An 18219-nucleotide genomic window follows, 5' to 3' on the forward strand; every position below is an offset into this window, starting at 1 on the left:
GATTCCTCTGCCTTTTCTAAATCTAGCTTGAAATCTGGAAGTTCACAGTTTACGTACTGTTGAAGCCTGGCTTGGAGAATTTTGAGCATTACTTTGCTAACGTGTGAGATGAGTGCAGTTGTATGGTAGTTTGAGCATTCTTTGACATTGCCTTTCTTTGGGACTGAAATGAAAACTGACCTTTTCCAGTCCTGTGATCACTGCTGAGTTTTCCAAATTTGCTGGCATATTGAGTGCAGCACTTTCAACAATATTATCTTTTAGGTACTCACTCCACTAGCCTTGTTTGTAGTGATACCTACTAGTTATAGCAGTACCATTTTCTATGGAGGTGATTGACAGCAATGTCAGAATATAAAGAGAAGTTTTTGAATTGTGTATGACTGGAAAACTTACTGAAATTGCCTGATTAATGATGCTATTGTGTCAACCTGAGATTTCTTTTACCCTATGTATCTATCTTAGAAAAATCATATACATACCATATGGATTCAATAATTTAAACATTAATCTTGCATTATTATAATTGGCTAGTGTTTTATTTTACCTTTCTAAATTTAAGTATACTTGATTTGCAATGTTGTGTTAATTTCTGCTGTACAGCAAAATGATTCAGTTATACATGTGTATTTCTTTTTCATGTTCTTTGCTTTTATAGTTTATTATAGGATATTGAATATAGTTCTTTATGCTTTGCAGTAGGACCTTGTTGTTTATCCATTACACATCTATATATACATGTATAATATATATGTATATATGTAATAGTTTGCATTATGTATTTGTATGTGTGTGTATGTATGTGTATTTATATAATAGTTTGTATCTCCCAATCGCAAACTCCCAACTCATCCTTCCCATTCACCCCCAACCCTTGGCAACCATAAGAATATTCTTTATGTCTGTGAGTCTGTTTGAGTTTTGTGGATATGTTCATGTATGTCATATTTTAGATTCTACATATTAGTGATATCACCTGATATTTGTCTTTCTCTGTCTGATTTACTTCACTTAGTTTGATAATCTCTAGGTCCATCCATGTTTCTGCAAATGGAATTATTTCATTCTTTTTATGGCTGAGTTTTGTTCCATCGTGTGGAATACTTTAATCACCTGTTGATAGACATTTAGGTTGTTTCCATGTCTTGGCTATTGGTTTTGTCCTAGTATGAACACAGTGGTGCTTGTATCTTTTCAAATTATAGTTTTGTCTGGATATACATCCAGGACTAGGATTGCTGGAATCATATGGCAACTCTATTTTCAGTTGTATGAATAACCTCTGTACTATTTTCCTTAGAGGCTGCACTAATTTACATTTCCACCAGTAGTATTGGAAAGTTCCCTTTTATCCACATATTCTCCAGCATTTGTTATTTGCAGACTTTTAATGATGCCATTCTGACTGGTGTGAGGTAGTACCTGATTGTAGTTTTGATACGCATCTCTCTAATAATTAGCAATGATGAGCATCTTTTCACATGTTAATTGGCCAATAGTTTTAAATGAAATCAAATTGATTTTTTAGAAAATATGTAGTAATTATGTAAATCGGTTATAGAATTCCATACAAAAATCTTTCTATGGTTAGATTTTTTAAATAATAAAAGTTCACACGTGGTTGATGTGTGAATAGTATTTTTTTTTTGCCTCTTCTTGTATATGTGTACTCATTTAAGCAACTGTGAACTTCAGAGTTTCCTTGTTTAATTGTGGTATTAGTGTATGCAGAATATTAAAATGACCATAACCTATTCTAGATTTAAAAAAAATTAAGATATAACTGACATATAACATTATATTAGTTTCAGGTGTACATATAATGATTCAATATTTGTATTAGTGTGAAATGAACACCATGGTAAGTTGAGTTAATACCCTTACCACACAGTTATAAATATTTTTCCATGTGATGAGAACTTTTAAGATCTATTTTCTTCTTGCTGTTGTTCAGTTGCCCAAGTTGTGGCCAATGCCTTGTGACCCCATGGACTGTAGCAGTCCCTCTCCCTGTCCCTTACCATCTCCTGAAGTTTTCCCAAGTTCATGTCCATTGCATCGATGATGCCATTCAGCCATGTCATCCACTGATGCCCTCTTCTCCTTCTGCCCTAAATTTTTGCCAGCATCAGGGACTTTTCCAGTGAGTCAGCTGTTTGCATCTGGTGACCAAAATACTGGAGCTTTAACTTCAGAATCAGTCCTTCCAATGAGTATTCAGAGTTGATTTCCCTTAAGATTGACTGGTTTGACCTCCCTGCTGTCCAGGGGACTTCCAGGTATCTTCTCCAACACCACAGTTCAAAGGCATCAATTCTTTGGCATTCTGCCCTCTTTAGGGTCCAGCTCTCACAACCATACGTGACCACTGGGAAGACTATAAGCTTGACTATATGGACCTTTGTTGGCAGAGTGATGTCTCTGCTTTTCAACACGCTGTCTAGGTTTATCATAGCTTTCCTGCTGAGAAGCAGTCGCCTTCTGGTTTCATGGCTGCCGACACCATCCACAGTGATTTTAGAGCCCAAGAAGAGGAAATCTGACACTGCTTCCACCTTTTCCCTTTCTATTTGCCATGAAATAACGGGACCGGATGGCATGATCTAACTTTTTCTAAAATTGAGTTTTAAGCCAGCTCTTGCAGTCTCCTCCTTCACTCTCATCAAGAGGCTGTTTAGTTCCTCTTTGCTTTCTGCCATTAGAATGGTATCATCTGCATATCTGAGGTTGTTTCTCCTCTATTTTCTTAGCAACTTTCAAATGTACAATAAAATATGATTGAGAATAGTCCCTATGCAGTCCATTACATCCTATGACATATTTGTTTTATAATTGTAAGTTGTTAGCTTTTGACTCCTTCATTCATTTCCAGTCTAGATTTTAATATCAACATAAACTACTATAATAAGATCAATGTAAATAGTACCCAAAATAGTTAAACAAATTAATAAAAATGCTTAGATGTCAAGTCATTATAAATGGATCATACTAAAGCCATTTTGAGACCATAGTTCAAACTAGACTCTAGGATAAACTCTAAAATGTATTTGTGTTTTTGGGGGGACTCACTGTATTGGGGATTACCAGATCAGATTCATGGATGCTTAAGACCTAGAAGTATGTTGCTATTTGGGTTTAGAAGACAGGGTTACATTTCACTATAATTTGGTCATATTTTCTTGATTCATTAAGCTAATAGGAGTATTATGCTGTAAGTGAATAAATGAGGTGATTTAAGAAGAATGAAAAGTTAATATGCTTATTTTCCTAAGATTATGGCAACACATAGTTGTATGAAGTTACTATATTCAAATGACTAATTTTTTTATATAAGAATATTCTACAAGTGTTTTGGTTTGTTATGCTTAGTATTAAGCTTACCTTATAAACTAGTATTTTAATTTACATTGTTTTTATTTACTCTATATTTTATCTTTCTGAGGAACATGTATTTCTATCTAAACTTATTTTCATATTTTAAAAAAGTATTCCTAGAAGGTTGACTTATTTTAAGTATATTTAATTCTTTTGCATAATTCTACTATTTAATACTGAAAATTAACATTTGCCTCCTTCCCATAGATATGGAGTCTGGAGAAAGGTTACCATCCTCAACAGCCTCCTCTACTACACCAACTTCATCCTCTATACCTTCTGTGGCTTCATCAGTTTCAAAAGGCGGCCTTTCCACTGGAGCTGCTTCACTTAGCTCTACAATCAACCCATGTGGTGAATACTGTTTATTAACTCAATTTTAGCATGCCATCCTTTTACTAGTTTGCATTCATAGTGTTTTATTGAACTTTGAATAAAATGTTTTCTCTACCTCCTTTGGCCTGTTGCTAGGTTAAACTTGTAGCCTCTGTTTTTTCTGGATTTTATCAGCACACTGGAGTAGCACTGCTTATTTCATGTTTTCTGTGATTTTTAGAAGCTCTTTTTAAGAGTTTCATTATAATATCTTACTTGGACCATTTTAATTAATAAATTAATACATGAAAAATCTTTTAAAACAATAGGCTCGTGAGAGAGTAAAGAAATACAAGAGAAACCTGGATGGTAAGAATGGTAAGATTAGGGCTCAATGCCATGGACCTCTTTGCCCTAAATTTGCTTCCAGTATTTTAAATGACCTTCACCAAACCTCAACTACCCTAGTTCATAAGATACATACTAAAACATATCATTTATTTGATGAAAAATATTTTTAAAGTTTTAAATATTTTGAAAAATATTTAAAGATATTTGACAAGTTTTTCTTAAACATGAGCAAAGGTTATATTGCTAAAGGAACTTTATTTCAGAAATGAAAATAGCCTCAATTTTAGTTTTATGTAAAAGGTATTTTTCACCCTTCAAAATCACTTTTTGCCCAAACATGTTTGGATATTAAGTAGAATATATTCTCTTTTTTGTTTTTTAACCTAAAGTTGATCAACTCTTTCCTTTATCACTAGGAAAATTTTTAATCTTATATATATAATTATTTATAGATTATTTCATGTGTATAAGCATTAGAACTAAATGATATTTCACTTTTCCAAAATTAGTTTATGATTTTGGGTGAATAAAATACATCAATATGGAATGTTTGCCGACAGAATACCTTCGCAAATTGTCAAATATATATTTGTTGAATTATCTGATTTATTTCCAGTCAGTGGTATGACAAGGATTTTGTTTTGTCATTTTATCAGAACAACTTTCTAACATCTTCTTAAAAATTGTGAAGTAACTAAAACAATATAACATTACATTGAAAAAGTAAATGAATAAAATTCCAGTTCTCCTGAACCCTGTACAGTCTAGGTTATTTAGCAACTTCCACATTTCCCTTGTGTATAAAATGATGGCTATATGTAAAATAATGTTGTGATATGCTGTGTTCAAAAATAGTGATACCACAATTGGCATTTTACCTTAAGTTTCTTTGTCTAAATGATAACATATAGCTGTACTTTTGTAATTATTCTTTTATGTTTTTTTTGTAACTCTTCTCCTTTCCTTTGTTGCCAACTCCTTTCTTTGTGTTCTTCCAATCTGCTGTCTTACTTTGTGTTTACTTGTGAGTTAATATTTAAAATATATAATGTTTCTAGGGAAATGTCCTTTTTTCAGTGTTGAAGTTTTCAGTCCTTGAGTGCAGAGCCTTGAGTGTTCTGGACACTTTGCTATCAGCTATTTCTCATGTAGCTTTCTGAATTAGTGGCATTTGAATTGCTTACAATTCTGAGTAGTCACACATTGAATGCTATTTTTTTGGTAATGGTAGTTGGGAGTTGCAGAAAGGCAGAGTATGCTCAGTTATTGAATAACATTAGAAATTTCCTCATCTATAAAGGATTTAATTTTTATCATTTATTTGCCAGTAGAATATCTTGTAGAGTTTTTATGTGCAGATGCTTGCATTGAATGAAGCTATAATTTATTTCTGTATTTATTCTGGGATATATCACTTATTAATTAACACAGTATACTTTTAGTACCTACAGCATGAGTTTTTTTCACTTTCTAAGAAAAATTTTTTTTCTATTTTTAACTTTCACAGTGTTGTGGTTTATTTTTAAAGTAGAGACTTATAATGTATGGAAAATGCTCAGTTGTCCTACATAATTCAGTTTATCAAATCTTCCTGTCTTCTCTTACCTGTTTGTTATTTTCAGCCTATTCAGTATCTGATAATTCTCTCCTTTTAAAAGTAAAAGTATAAAGTGATAATGGGCCTGCCTTCTTTATCTTAAACAGGTTGAATTTCCTCCATGTTCTTGATTTATAGAGACAACAAAACAGAATTTTCATCTTTAAAATGTCAATACCTCACCAGTTCTTTAATGGTCCCTTTGAGGACATTGTTGTTTTAAATGGTTATTTTAATTGACCTTTCTCTGTCATCTTCATTAATGATATGTCTATAGGAATTCCTGTGAGTTACAAAGGATTTAATTCAAACCTGCTTTCCAAGTTTGAATAATCAACTAATTTCTTTTAAATCAACATCTTGTCAGGGTCTTTGATTATACCTACCTACAAGTTAGCCTATTACTATTATGATGCTGGCAGAAGACTTGAGACTCCTTGGTCAGAGATCTTATGACTATGGCATAGCAAATAGTCATGTTGGCATTGATTCCCCAGGTATCCCAAGTCCCACAGGGGCAACACGGAGAAACTTAGTTGAATTTTGCACATTTAGTGGATTTGTATCACAGCTAAGGAATGCTTAGTTTAGCAACCTGCTGCTTTTGTAGTAAATAAAACCACACCCACTCTTTGTCTGGAAGGAAATGTCACCTCATCCATCAAGATTACTCACTGCAGTCCTGAGAAACTGCCCAGGTTTAAAGAGTGGTCAAGACCTTGCATTCTTGGCATGCCCAGCAACAACATGCAGGGACCATGAAGGACTGTCTCTCACAACACACCTTTAATTTTATTGCAATAACTTGGATAGAAAATTGCACTGCAACAAAGATTGATTAATCTAAGGCTATCTGCATATAGAGGGTCTTATTGGTCAAGAAGCTATATTTCTTTTCCCTTTAAAATATAATTAAAAAAAAAAACTTGCCTACTTCTAAACAATAATATGGGATAGCTTTCAATAAATACATTGGCACAATAAACAAAACAATTAACTAAAATATCAAAAGATAGACTTTAAAAAGTATAAAAATATTAGCTGGAGGAAGCCACAGACATTGGACAAAAAGCTAGCTGCTAAGAATAAAATAAAAAAAAAAATAGTGGGCTATGTAGCTCACATACTAGCGCTAGTCAATGTGTCAGTTCCTCAAAGAAAAACAAACCTTTACTTCACCTGAGTGGTTTGGGGTATATATCACCAGACCCTTTGTATAAAAGACCATGGGATACACAGTATCCTATATGCCAGTTTTATAGGTATTCAAACATTATTTCCCATATTATCTCTGAACAAAAGCTGAAAGAATAGTAGTAGAGTTCCAAAATTAAACTTTACAGAGTGGATTTGAGATTGATGATCATTTGGCCTAATGAAAAAAAAGCGTAGAACTTTGAGAAATTTCAGTGATTAAACTATGCTATAGATCAGTGGATTTCAATCCATTTGTTGAGTTAGAACCCTTCAAACAAAGACTTGTAAAATGTTGAATATATAAAACTGAGAAACTGCCTAAACTTCATGCATTAAAGCTGGAGTATGCCTACTTTTAAAGTTAGTGACTGAATTACACATGTATCTTAATTGCAGGCCTACCTCTGTAGAAGTGTGCCATATCATGGTATATTGAGGAAATTGCAAATTGATCAGTAAGGCCTCAGTGTAGGGTATGTGTCAATGAATGGCAATGTTAACAATGATTAACATAGTTAACAACAATTAACTATGAGTAGGAACACAGGTCAAATAAATGTACTAGTCTTTAGGTTAACAGTTCTGAGGTGGGCAGTACCATCACAGACTTGCTCCTAATTTTATTAGATATATCCTGTCTTCTGACCTATGGGACTTTCATGCTCAATGTCTGTCTCATGGCTGTTAGAAGGCTGATCCACCTACAGTACTGGTTTCCAAGAAGGAAGAAGATGGAGTAGAAGAGGGAAAAAGTTGTATGTCTGATTACTTCGACTCCTTTTAAAGAGCTTTCCCAGAAACCCCCTCCAGAGATTTCCACTTGACATCTCTTTTGTCAGAATTGTATGAATGGTAATCTCAGCTTCCGGGAAGACCAGGAAAATTAGTTTTTAGCTGAGCATATTGCCATCCTGAAGAAAACAGAGGTTATTAGTAAGGAATAGGGAGAGAACGGATAGCCAATATGTGCTATGGTTAAGTGGAACAGCGGGACAGGAGGTCAAGCTGGGGAGTAGGTTAAGGTCAGATCATTTAGAACTTCACGCGCCATGCTTAGGAGTTTAGACAGAAGGATGTATTGATTAAAAGCAAGGACTTTGCAATTGAAAGGCCCTGAAACTGAATCTTGGCTTATCCACTTATTAGCTATGTGAATTTGGATAAATTATTCACCCATTTCTAAACTTCAGTTATCTCAAATATAAAATAAATATGCTACCCGTTTTATAAGGATAGATGAGATGATGCCTGACATAGAGTAGGGGCCTAGTAAACTATAAACTTTATTTTTATTCATAGTTGATTAAGTAGAAAAATTTTAATGCTTTGAAAATGATAGCTCTAGCAGCATATAGAGGATCAGGATGGTCTGAGGCAAAGATCATTAGAAAGTGCTTAATTTATCTGAGTGAGAAATAATAAAGGCCAATATTAGGAATTATTGGAGTTGGAGAAAGAAACAAGATTCCAGAGATATATTGGAAGCAGATTGTTACGGGATATCATGACTGAATTTGGGCAAAGTAGTGTTTGAGCAAGGGAGAGAGAAGCCCTGACGTGACTTGGATAACTGGGAGAAGAGTGCAAGTCTGTGTGCTATACAGTATGTTCTCATTAGTTATCTGTTTTATACATATTAGTGTATATATGTCAATCCCAATCTCTCAATTCATCCCACCCGCCTTCCCCTCTTGGTATCTATATGTTGGCTCTTAACTGTCACAATAATAAATACTTATCAATTCCTTTATAAAAATTGCTAAAAGACTTTTCAAGCATGCCCATCCTCCTATACAGTATCATTAATTTGTCTCTATTTATTGGATCATATCCATTAGTATAAAAGTCTGCACTAAGTATCTCCCATCTTTCCCCTTTTCCTCATCTTTTATGTGTATGTCAATCCACAGCAATGCCATTTTTTCTGTCCTCATCTCACTAAACCCTTGGGAAGAATTGACACAATTGACCAGTCTTTGCTTCTTGAAACCTTTTTTAGGGAAGAATTTGTATCAAATTGATAGCATTTCTTCCCTAAAAGTTTCCTGGAATCTACTCTGAAGTCATCTAGTCTTGGAAGATTGTTATTTTTTGTTTGGTTTAATGTTGAGTTTGTGTGTGCTTGGTTGGTCAGTCATGTAGGACTCTTTGCAACCCCATGGACTGTAACCCGCCATACCCCTCTGTCCATGTGATTTTTCTAGGCAAGAATATTAGAATGGGTTGTCATGTTCTCTTCTAGGGGATCTTCCCAACCCAAGGATTGAACCTGTCTCCTGCATCTCCTGCATTGGCAGGTATATTCTTTACCACTGAGCCACCTGGAAAGCCCAGTGTTGTTATCGGAAGATATTAAATCAGGAGTTCAACTTTTTTTTTTTTTTTTTTTGGCCGAACTGTACAACTTGTGGGATTTTTTTTTTTTGGTTCAACCAAGAGTTGAATCCTGACCCTCAGCAGGGAGAGCATAGAGCCCTAACTCCTGGACTACCAGTGAATTCCTAGGAGTTCACCTTTAAAAATATAAGTATAAAACTATTCAGATTTATCATTTTCTTTGTGGGTGACCTTTGGTAGTTGATGTCTTTCACATTTTGCCCATATCATCTAAGTTGTATTATAGGTACAGAGTTGTTCCAAATAGTACCTTATCCTTGACTCTATAGGATTTGTAGTTATATCTTCTCTTTTATAATTATAGTAATGATTTGTGCCTTTTTTCCTTTAGAGCTTTATCAACTTTATCAACCTTTTTGACACTAGATTTTGGTTTCATTGATTTTTTTTCAATATTCTGTTTTATGTTTCATTGATTTTTTACCTTTGTTATTTATTTCCTTGTTTTTCAAATGTGTGTGATTTCCTCCTTCTTTCTTCTAATTTCTTAAAGGGAAAACTTAGATTATTTATGTTAGACTTTTCTCATTTTCTCATACATGCACTTAATGCTAAAACTTTCCCTTTCCAACTATAGCTGCATCTCACAAATTTTGATATATATTCATTTCATTATCATTCTAGTGAAATTATTTTCTATTTTCCTCTGTGAATTCTTCTTTCACTGATGTTTAAAAGTCAGTAATTTGACATTTACAATTTTAAAGTGATGTCCATTTTAGTTTTATTGTGGTTAAAAAATGTACTAATGATAATCTGTGCTCTGTGTTTTGGCTTCCCACTGCCATTTTTTCAGACTGGCCCTAGTGGGTCTCCTCTGTGCCTGTGAGAATTGTTGGGTCAGCCATGTACTTGGCAGAGATACATCTCTTTCTCTTTGTGGTTTCCTTGCTTGTAAGATTAGCCCGTGATTTCCAGCTGCTCTGCCAGCTTTGGACTCTGCTCTCTGACACCTCAGGCTTTCTGCTGTCTAAGCTGATCATGGTGAAGGTATGCACTCAATTAAGAAATACATCAAACTGAACATATCTGCTGTGTGGAGCTCTGTCTTTCTCTACGTTCTCTGCTTGCTGTTTTGTGGTGCTCGGTACACAGTACTTGTAGTTAGACATTTGGAAAGTTTAAGCTCTGAATTTGAGTCACATTCTTTCTGTAGTTTGATCATTGCCAAGATTTCCCCTTTAAATTTCCTGGTTTCCTGATGTTTTCTTAGCCTGGAGTCTGACCTCTGGCACCTTTAGTTGATAATCCTGTTGTTTCATCTTCCACTGTTTTCTGTAGTTAAAGCTGTGAAGTTTAGACAGCATTATGGGACCAGAAAGCAACAAAGTCATACTTCTTACCCCTTCTTTTTACCAATTTTTCCAGATTAAAATTTCTCCTGGCTTTTCTCTGCTTTTTAGTATCTTATTTTTGTTGTTTTCAATCAAATTTTTATAATCATTTTCTGTGGATGATTTATGTGACCACTTCACTACTACTCCCTCATTACCTGAAGTTGTCACCCCCAAAATGAATCACTTTCTTTTTAAAAAACCTTTTTACCTCAGACTCCTGGGATGGCATGTGTGACACAATCTAGCTAATTCAAACATCATATTTCCTATATAATGATAGTTACGTGATTGATTAAGGAAAGCACATGAGACTAATCAAAGGCAAAGAGATTCCACTGTAAGATTTTTATTGGTACTTGTGAGGAAGTATAACCTTTTTGTTCCATAAACCTAAAAGGAAGGGCCTATCTTGAGGAAATAGAGCCAAGAGAGGAAAGAGAAATTAAATCCTAGTAAACTTTCAACCAACCTTCTTTATCTAAAGCATCTCCCAAATGCTTTTTTGTTATGTGAATTAATACATTTACCTTTTCACTTAGGCATTTTGAGTTGATTGTTTTGTACTTTTCAATTTATTAATAACTGATACATCCTCCACCATCTAATCCCAACTTAAGGTCTCAAACATGTTCTCTCTTTGTCTTAGAGGAACTGTACAAGGTCTCAAATGTGTTCTGTCTTTGTCTAAGAAGAATTACATAAGCTGATTCTCATGCTTTGTCTCAGGTTAAATATCCTGAAGCATTAATTAGTTCATAGTGTCTGGGTAATTTCTATTATCTGTTTTTACACCTAGTAATTTCCTCCATAGTACTCTTCACAATTTATAATCATAGATTTGGTGTTGTTTTACTTGTTTGTCCCTTCTACATTTAAAAGGCAGGGACCATACAGTGTTCTTTTGTCAGTGTGTATCCAGTCAGTGCCAGGCACAAAATATGCGCTTAAGAAACAATTGTTGAAGAAAGAGAGGGAAAGAGAGATAAAATTGCAGAAGTAGGATTTGTAAATTAGATGATAAATTTACTCTAATGTTTTCTAGGCTATATTATGCTCTACTCGGGTCAGAAAAATCCCCTGGAGAAAGAAATGGCAACTCACTCCAGTACTCTTGCCTGGAGAATCCCCATGGACAGAGGAGCCTGATGGGCTACAGTCCATGGGGTTGCAGTCAGACATGACTGAGTGACTAAGCAGCAGCAGCAGCATGCTATACTCTGATAATACCAAATAACTGCAGATTTTAGTTGGAGATGGGCATTATAAGCCTCAGGGTAAAGAATCTTAAAAGATGAGTTGACCTTACTGAAGAGGCATTGAATAAATGAAATTATTAATTAAAAATTCTTATTTAAAAGATGGAACTTATGTTTACTGTCAGTAGAGAATTGTCAAGAGAATGAGATAGGTCTGTTCTTGAGGGTTTGGGGATTAAGCCAGATTTTCATTTCAGTCTCTTTGAGTACTTATATGAACTATTATAACAGTTTTCTTTTTTAGTTGTCTCTATTCTAGACATCTGTAAGTCACAAATAAAGACCCTGTAATGTTCACTATCTAGCTTTTTTTTCCTTTTCAGTAGATTTATTTAATGTAGGGTTTGATCACAAGGCACCAGGTATTTTTGAAATATATTTTACATAACCTTTATGGATAGAACTTTGGAGTTTTAATTAGAATTTTAGCAGTAAATTAGTAAAGAAAAGCCATACAATCAATTAAGTAGTTTTAAAAATGAACCGAAGGTTATAGATATAATTGTTTCTTTTCTCTCAAAAAAAGATATATTGGAATCCTAATCCCCTGTTCTTCAGAATGTGATGTCTTTGGAAATTGGGTTCTTAAGTGAGTGAGTGAAAGTCACTCAGCCGTGTCTGACTCTTTGCGACCCCATGGACTGTAGCCCACCAGGCTTTCTCTGTCCATGGGATTCTCTAGTCAACAATACTGGAGTGGGTTGCCATTCCCTCCTCCAGGGAATATTCCCAAACCAGGGATTGAACCTAGCTCTCCTGTTTTATCTTCTTTTAGTTTTGCTTCCTTTTGGTCTTTACCCTACTGGGGTCTTTGGGAACTGTACATATGTGTAACAGCATCTACCATACCTCTTCATTTTAGCTTAGGCTGCATTTGAAGAGCCAAAACAGGAGAACACTTAAGGAGACCTGAGACTCTCACAGAGAAATAAGTTAGAGCTGCTGTTTCTTTTAGCTTTGCTTTCCTGTTCTTTATTATTGATTTTTTAAAACAATGTAATCTCTCCTTTTATCAACCTTCATCATTTCATACTATAAGAAAGTGAACTCACTAAAGGCAAATAACCTTATAAATCTGCTGAGTGTGAAGAGAAAAGGCCATGGTATAGATGAATGGATTAGGAGGGAGACACCTAACTCTTGGGGTTGGTAAAAATTCAGGCTTTGTTATACAAAGAGTATCATTATGTGTTACACGATGACTGGGTACTGATTGCTTGCAGTGACACAAGCATAAGCAATCCTTCAAAGTCAAATATAAATATAACAAGAAAAAAAGCAATATGGAAAAATTTAAAAATGTCCAACTATTGCTATTTCTTGGGTGAAACTCTACTGATCAGTAGTTGGGTTCCCCAACAAAATGTGAAAACGAGAATTTTAGAAAGCAGCAATTTTGAAGAAATGAAAGCTATGCAAAATGCATTGCAGTCATTATATAGTTCATAAATATGAAAAAATAATTCTAGGCTGTTAATTAATTCATAATTCTGGAAAATATTTTTCTATGCCATGAGTCTATAACAATAACTGTTACACAATCTCTCTCCCTTGCTCTCTTTATGAGAGACCCTTATCACCAAGTCTTCCCTGGATAGTCTCTGTGTCACCATTCGCTTCCAGTTGCTTCACAAGCCACTCTTAACCCACCCCTGGAAACTATGTGTAAAACCATTTAATGTGTGCTAATGATATGAGCATTTACACATCTAACCAATATATATTTAACCAAGATATTCCTTTAAACCGTGATCATATGAGAAAGTGACATTACATCAATACTACAGACAACTGTTTTTCCCATACACTATGGAATATTTTTTCCTTGGACAAATTCACCTCTTCCTAGAAAAATGCAAAGTTCAGTGCAGAAGAGTAACAGTAAAGTGTTCATTAAGCCAGCAGAACAAATCACCTTGTTTTCAAAATATTAACTCCACCTTAGTTTCAAGTGCATCAATGCCATAAACCACAATTACTGGTGTCTTTATTAAAGGGGAAGGTCAGACATAGATGTATACAGAAAGAAGCCCATCTGAAGACATAGGAAATATGCCTGAGGTACCAGAGTTAGGAGAGAATAATGAAACAGATTCTTCATTAGCATCTTCAGGGGCATGGCCTTGCCCACACCTTGCTTTTGGAATTTTGTAGCCTCCAGAACTGAGACAATAAATTTCTGTTGTTCTAAGCCACTCAGTTTGAGGGTACTTTTTATGGCTACCGTAGCAAATTAATATATGACCTCTATTGAATGCACTAGTGTTTTTGATGATTAGCTGTACTTTTCTGGTTGTATACTAGAAGCTGATTTTGCAATGCTGTAAAATATGCTTCTAGTTTAAAGGACTGGAGACAGGAGTTTAAAGACATGTTGCAACCAATTAATGTAGCAATGAAAGAAATGTGTTTTTCAAAGCTGCTTTTAGTAATTTTTGTTTATTATGGGAAAACTGACTTATTTATTGAAGCATAAGTAAAATAAGATTTTAGAATTGAGACTTTTTTATAATTAACGTTTTTTATAATTCATTATAAAAATAAAGTGCATCTATGTTTGAATATGCTGCTAAGTAGCTTCAGTCGTGTCCGACTCTGTGCGACCCCATGGACGGCAGCCCACCAGGCTCCGCCGTCCCTGGGATTCTCCAGGCAAGAACACTGGAGTGGGTTGCCATTTCCTTCTCCAGTGCATGAAAGGGAAAAGTGAAAGTGAAGTCGCTCAGTCGTGTCCGACTCGTAGCGACCCCATGGACTGTAGCCTACCAGGCTCCTCCGTCCATGGGATTTTCTAGGCAAGAGTACTGGAGTGGGGTGCCATTGCCTTCTCCGATGTTTGAATATAGGAATATATAAATATAATATAATTTTAGTATTTTAATCTGTGAACTTTAAATTCTTTCATTAGATCTAACAAAAAATACTCTTTTTCCGGAGGAGCAGCTACTTCTGTCTTTTAAAAATAGTTATTTGCCTGGGGATTGATACATCATTGAGTGAACTGAATCAAAAGCTTGTTCACCAGGTTCATTGTTATATAGAGTAGTAGCTTTTGTTCCCAAGGCTACCTAGACTTTTAATGATTTTTTTCTAATAAAAGACTGTCTGAAAGGAAATTAGTAACTTTATATTGAATCCTGGCAGATACCAACTTAACCAAGTGGTCAAAGTTAATGTCACCAGTACCACATAGCAATATCATGGACCCCAGGTATGTTGTGTTGAGCAGGAAACATTGGGTACTCTTCCCAATCATGTTTAACCTCTTCTAATCATGAGAAAACATCAGACAAACCCACACTGAGATCCATCTACAAAGCACCTGACTAGTACTCGAAAGTATCAAGGTCATGAAAGACAAGACTGAGAAACTGTTTCAAATTAGAGAAAATTAAGGAGATACAGTAACTAAATGCAAAGTGAGATCCTGGATTGGATCTTAGCACAGAAAAAGGACACTAGTGGAAAAACCAATGAGATCTGAATAAATTAATTAATTAACCAGGGTCATTTTCTTGGCTTTGAAAATTAGTTTTTATCATATAAAATGTTAACATAAGGGGAGGTTGGAACCCTGTACTATTTTATGCAACTCTTGTGAGTCTAAAACAATCTCAAAACAAATACTTAAAAATAAAAAGAAAGACTTTATTTCCATACCATGCTTTTTTAATGTTAAAATATAAAGGTTAACTACTGAAAAAGTTGTAACAATAAACAAATAAAATGAAAATTATTGGTGGGGGAATGTCTTGTCACCATTAACTATAAAATTCTTTCTGTTTGTTCTTGAATCAAAGTTCAAGTTAGCAGAATTTGTACATTGTGAGTTTCAGAATATTTAAACATTAATATGTTTAGTATTTTTAATATATGGGCAAATAATTTGAGCATTTCTTTAATTTACAGTAATTTCACTTTATTACATTCAGTTATTACTAGTGTTTAAGTACTCTTGTAACCTTTATTTGTGCTACGATTTGTGACATTTAAACATATTTTGAAGGTTGCATACTTGACACTGATTTTGCAATGCTGTAAAATGTGCTAACAGTTTAAAGAACTAGAGATAAGAGAATACATGTTGCAATAAGTTTGTGTAGCAATGACAAAGACATTTGTAGCACACAAAAAGAAGCATATGTGGAATTCTATCATAATAAATGGTCTTCTTGATTTTTTTAAAAAAAGATTAGATGCTTTAAGCATACTTATTCCTTATAATCATTTTGTTTTAATTTGTTATCTAGACTTTTCCTGATTGGTAGGAGATTTTGTTCACTCATAGTATAGGTTCAAGATATTAGTATGATATTTATGTAATTTTGTTCCTGTGGGGGGAAAAGCCCTTATTGTATTGTTATGTGAAGTTCATTTGATATTAATAAAGGCACTTGAAGTTAACATGCACTGTTCCTGAGACGTTGGCATTTCTGTAGCTGCTTTAATCACTTATAGATAGATTGGCTAGTAAAATCTGTAAAGCTGTGCTAAAAAGTAGTCAGCTTATTATAATGTAAACAATTTAGGTATTAGAGATGTATATTAATTTTCATTATGCAGTAAGTTCACATTTTTGCTTATCAGTTAAAATGGAAAACAAAAAAAGTTGCATTCATAATATTGAAACTGTGCTTGAATGTTAGTATCTGTAAAAAAGAATAATTATGGTCTTCTAAAACTATTTTCATTTTATGATGTAATTTATCAGTTTTCAATTGTGTCCTCTGAGCAAAATTTGAGAGTTAATCATGCCAGGTTTTTATTTGGGAGGATCTTCTGATTATAGGTTTATTAATGTAGAAAAATTACTTCTCCAAAAGTAAAGCATTCTAATATTCAAATAACTTTATTTTGTACTCATAAATTTAATGGAGTCAGTTTGACTTGTGTAGAATTTTCTTTCCTATAGGAAGATGCTGTTTTTTTTTTGTTAATACAGTATATACTTTTTAAAAAATGTAGTTGCAGAGTTCACTTAGCCTTCTCCAGTCTATGATTAGAAATCTCCTTGTGAACAGTAGCTTGATGTTTCAAGACAGTTGGACTTCTCCAACTGTTAAGGACATTGTTCTGACAATGAAAAAGTGAAAGTGAAAATCATCCGACTCTGCGACCCCATGGACTATACAGTCCATGGAATTCTCCAGGCCAGAATACTGGAGTGGGTAGCCTTTCCCTTCTCCAGGGGATCTTCCCAACCTAGGAATCGAACCCAGGTCTCCCACATTGCTGGTGGATTCTTTACCAGCTGAACCACAAGGGAAGCCCAAGAATACTGGAGTGGGTAGCCTATCCCTTCTCCAGAGGATCTTCCCCACGCAGGAATTGAACAGGGGTCTCCTGCTTTGCAGGCGGATTCTTTACCAACTGAGCTATGAAACCTGACAATGAAACCAAGGTTGTAATCTAAACAGCACCCCCTGCTGAATAAGAAGATTAAAGCCACAGCAATAGCTGTCATTAAATCAGCTTCTAAGTACCCAAAGAGCTTTTAATAACATTGTGAATGCTTTTTATAATTGAAACAGAGGTGAAAAGTGAGGTATATTTTTATCATTTAAAGAATGACCCCTGGTTATTCTAGCTTTTTAAAGGAAGAGAGAAGCAGAGAATTGAAAACTACCGTTTTTAGAGTTATCCACAGCAGGTATTATAAAGTATTGTCCCTGCAACTGTTAACAGTTTGTTTTCTGCAGTGTTTTGTAGAGAGTAAAAATGATTAAGAAATGGCTCATTCCTTTATAACCTTATACCCTTTATACCCTAGTGATGGTATGATAAAAGATTGTGAATGATCATGAATGTTCAAAGAGGGCCCAAAACGTATCTATCTGGGAGATTCAGGGATACTTCTTGGAGTATATTTTCTTGAAATTATTATGAAAAGATAATTAAGATTATAAAAGGCAAAAGAAGTCAAAGAGTATGTTATATAAGCATGGAGGGTCTATAGAAATAATGTGACCAAAAATATAATAATGTAAAACATGTATTAAATACTTGTATTTCAGATTACGCCAAGTATTTCAGATTATTGAGATGATTGCGATTCAGTTTTTGCTCTCAAGGAACTAAAATCCTAGTTTAGAATTCATGTGTGTAGAATTGATAGTTAAAACAATGGAAGTACATGAAATGACTCAGGAAGAAAGCATAAAATTAGAACAAGGAGATGGTTGGACAAAATCTTTAGGAATCTTACTTATATTTATATAAGAAAATCCAATAAGGCACACAGTAGTACTGTTGAAAAATATAGTTAAGAAGAATATCAAAATAGTTCCATGACCTGGATCTTAAGGGTGAAAATGGGCTTTAATAAGGAAGAGGCAATCATATGCCAGATTTATAGAGTCAGATTAAGAGTGAGAAGAACAAAGATTATTGGAAT

General features: G+C 34.3%; 1 protein-coding gene across 8 annotated transcripts in view; it reads left to right on the top strand.

The window, feature by feature from the left end:
- BAZ2B (bromodomain adjacent to zinc finger domain 2B) overlaps positions 1 to 18219 on the top strand; it is a 414086-nt gene that overhangs the window by 249538 nt on the left and 146329 nt on the right. For all 8 annotated transcript variants that reach the window (XM_081582778.1, XM_081582779.1, XM_081582781.1 and 5 more), the window contains exon 5: positions 3583 to 3729. In XM_081582778.1, coding sequence (XP_081438904.1) covers positions 3585 to 3729 — 145 coding nt within the window. In that variant the 5' untranslated portion in view covers positions 3583 to 3584. The remainder of the gene's footprint in view (positions 1 to 3582; positions 3730 to 18219) is intronic.

This window comes from Giraffa tippelskirchi, chromosome 3 (assembly GCF_054371585.1).
Source record: "Giraffa tippelskirchi isolate mGirTip1 chromosome 3, T2T-mGirTip1v1.2.pri, whole genome shotgun sequence".
NCBI classification, from domain to species: Eukaryota; Metazoa; Chordata; class Mammalia; order Artiodactyla; family Giraffidae; genus Giraffa; species Giraffa tippelskirchi.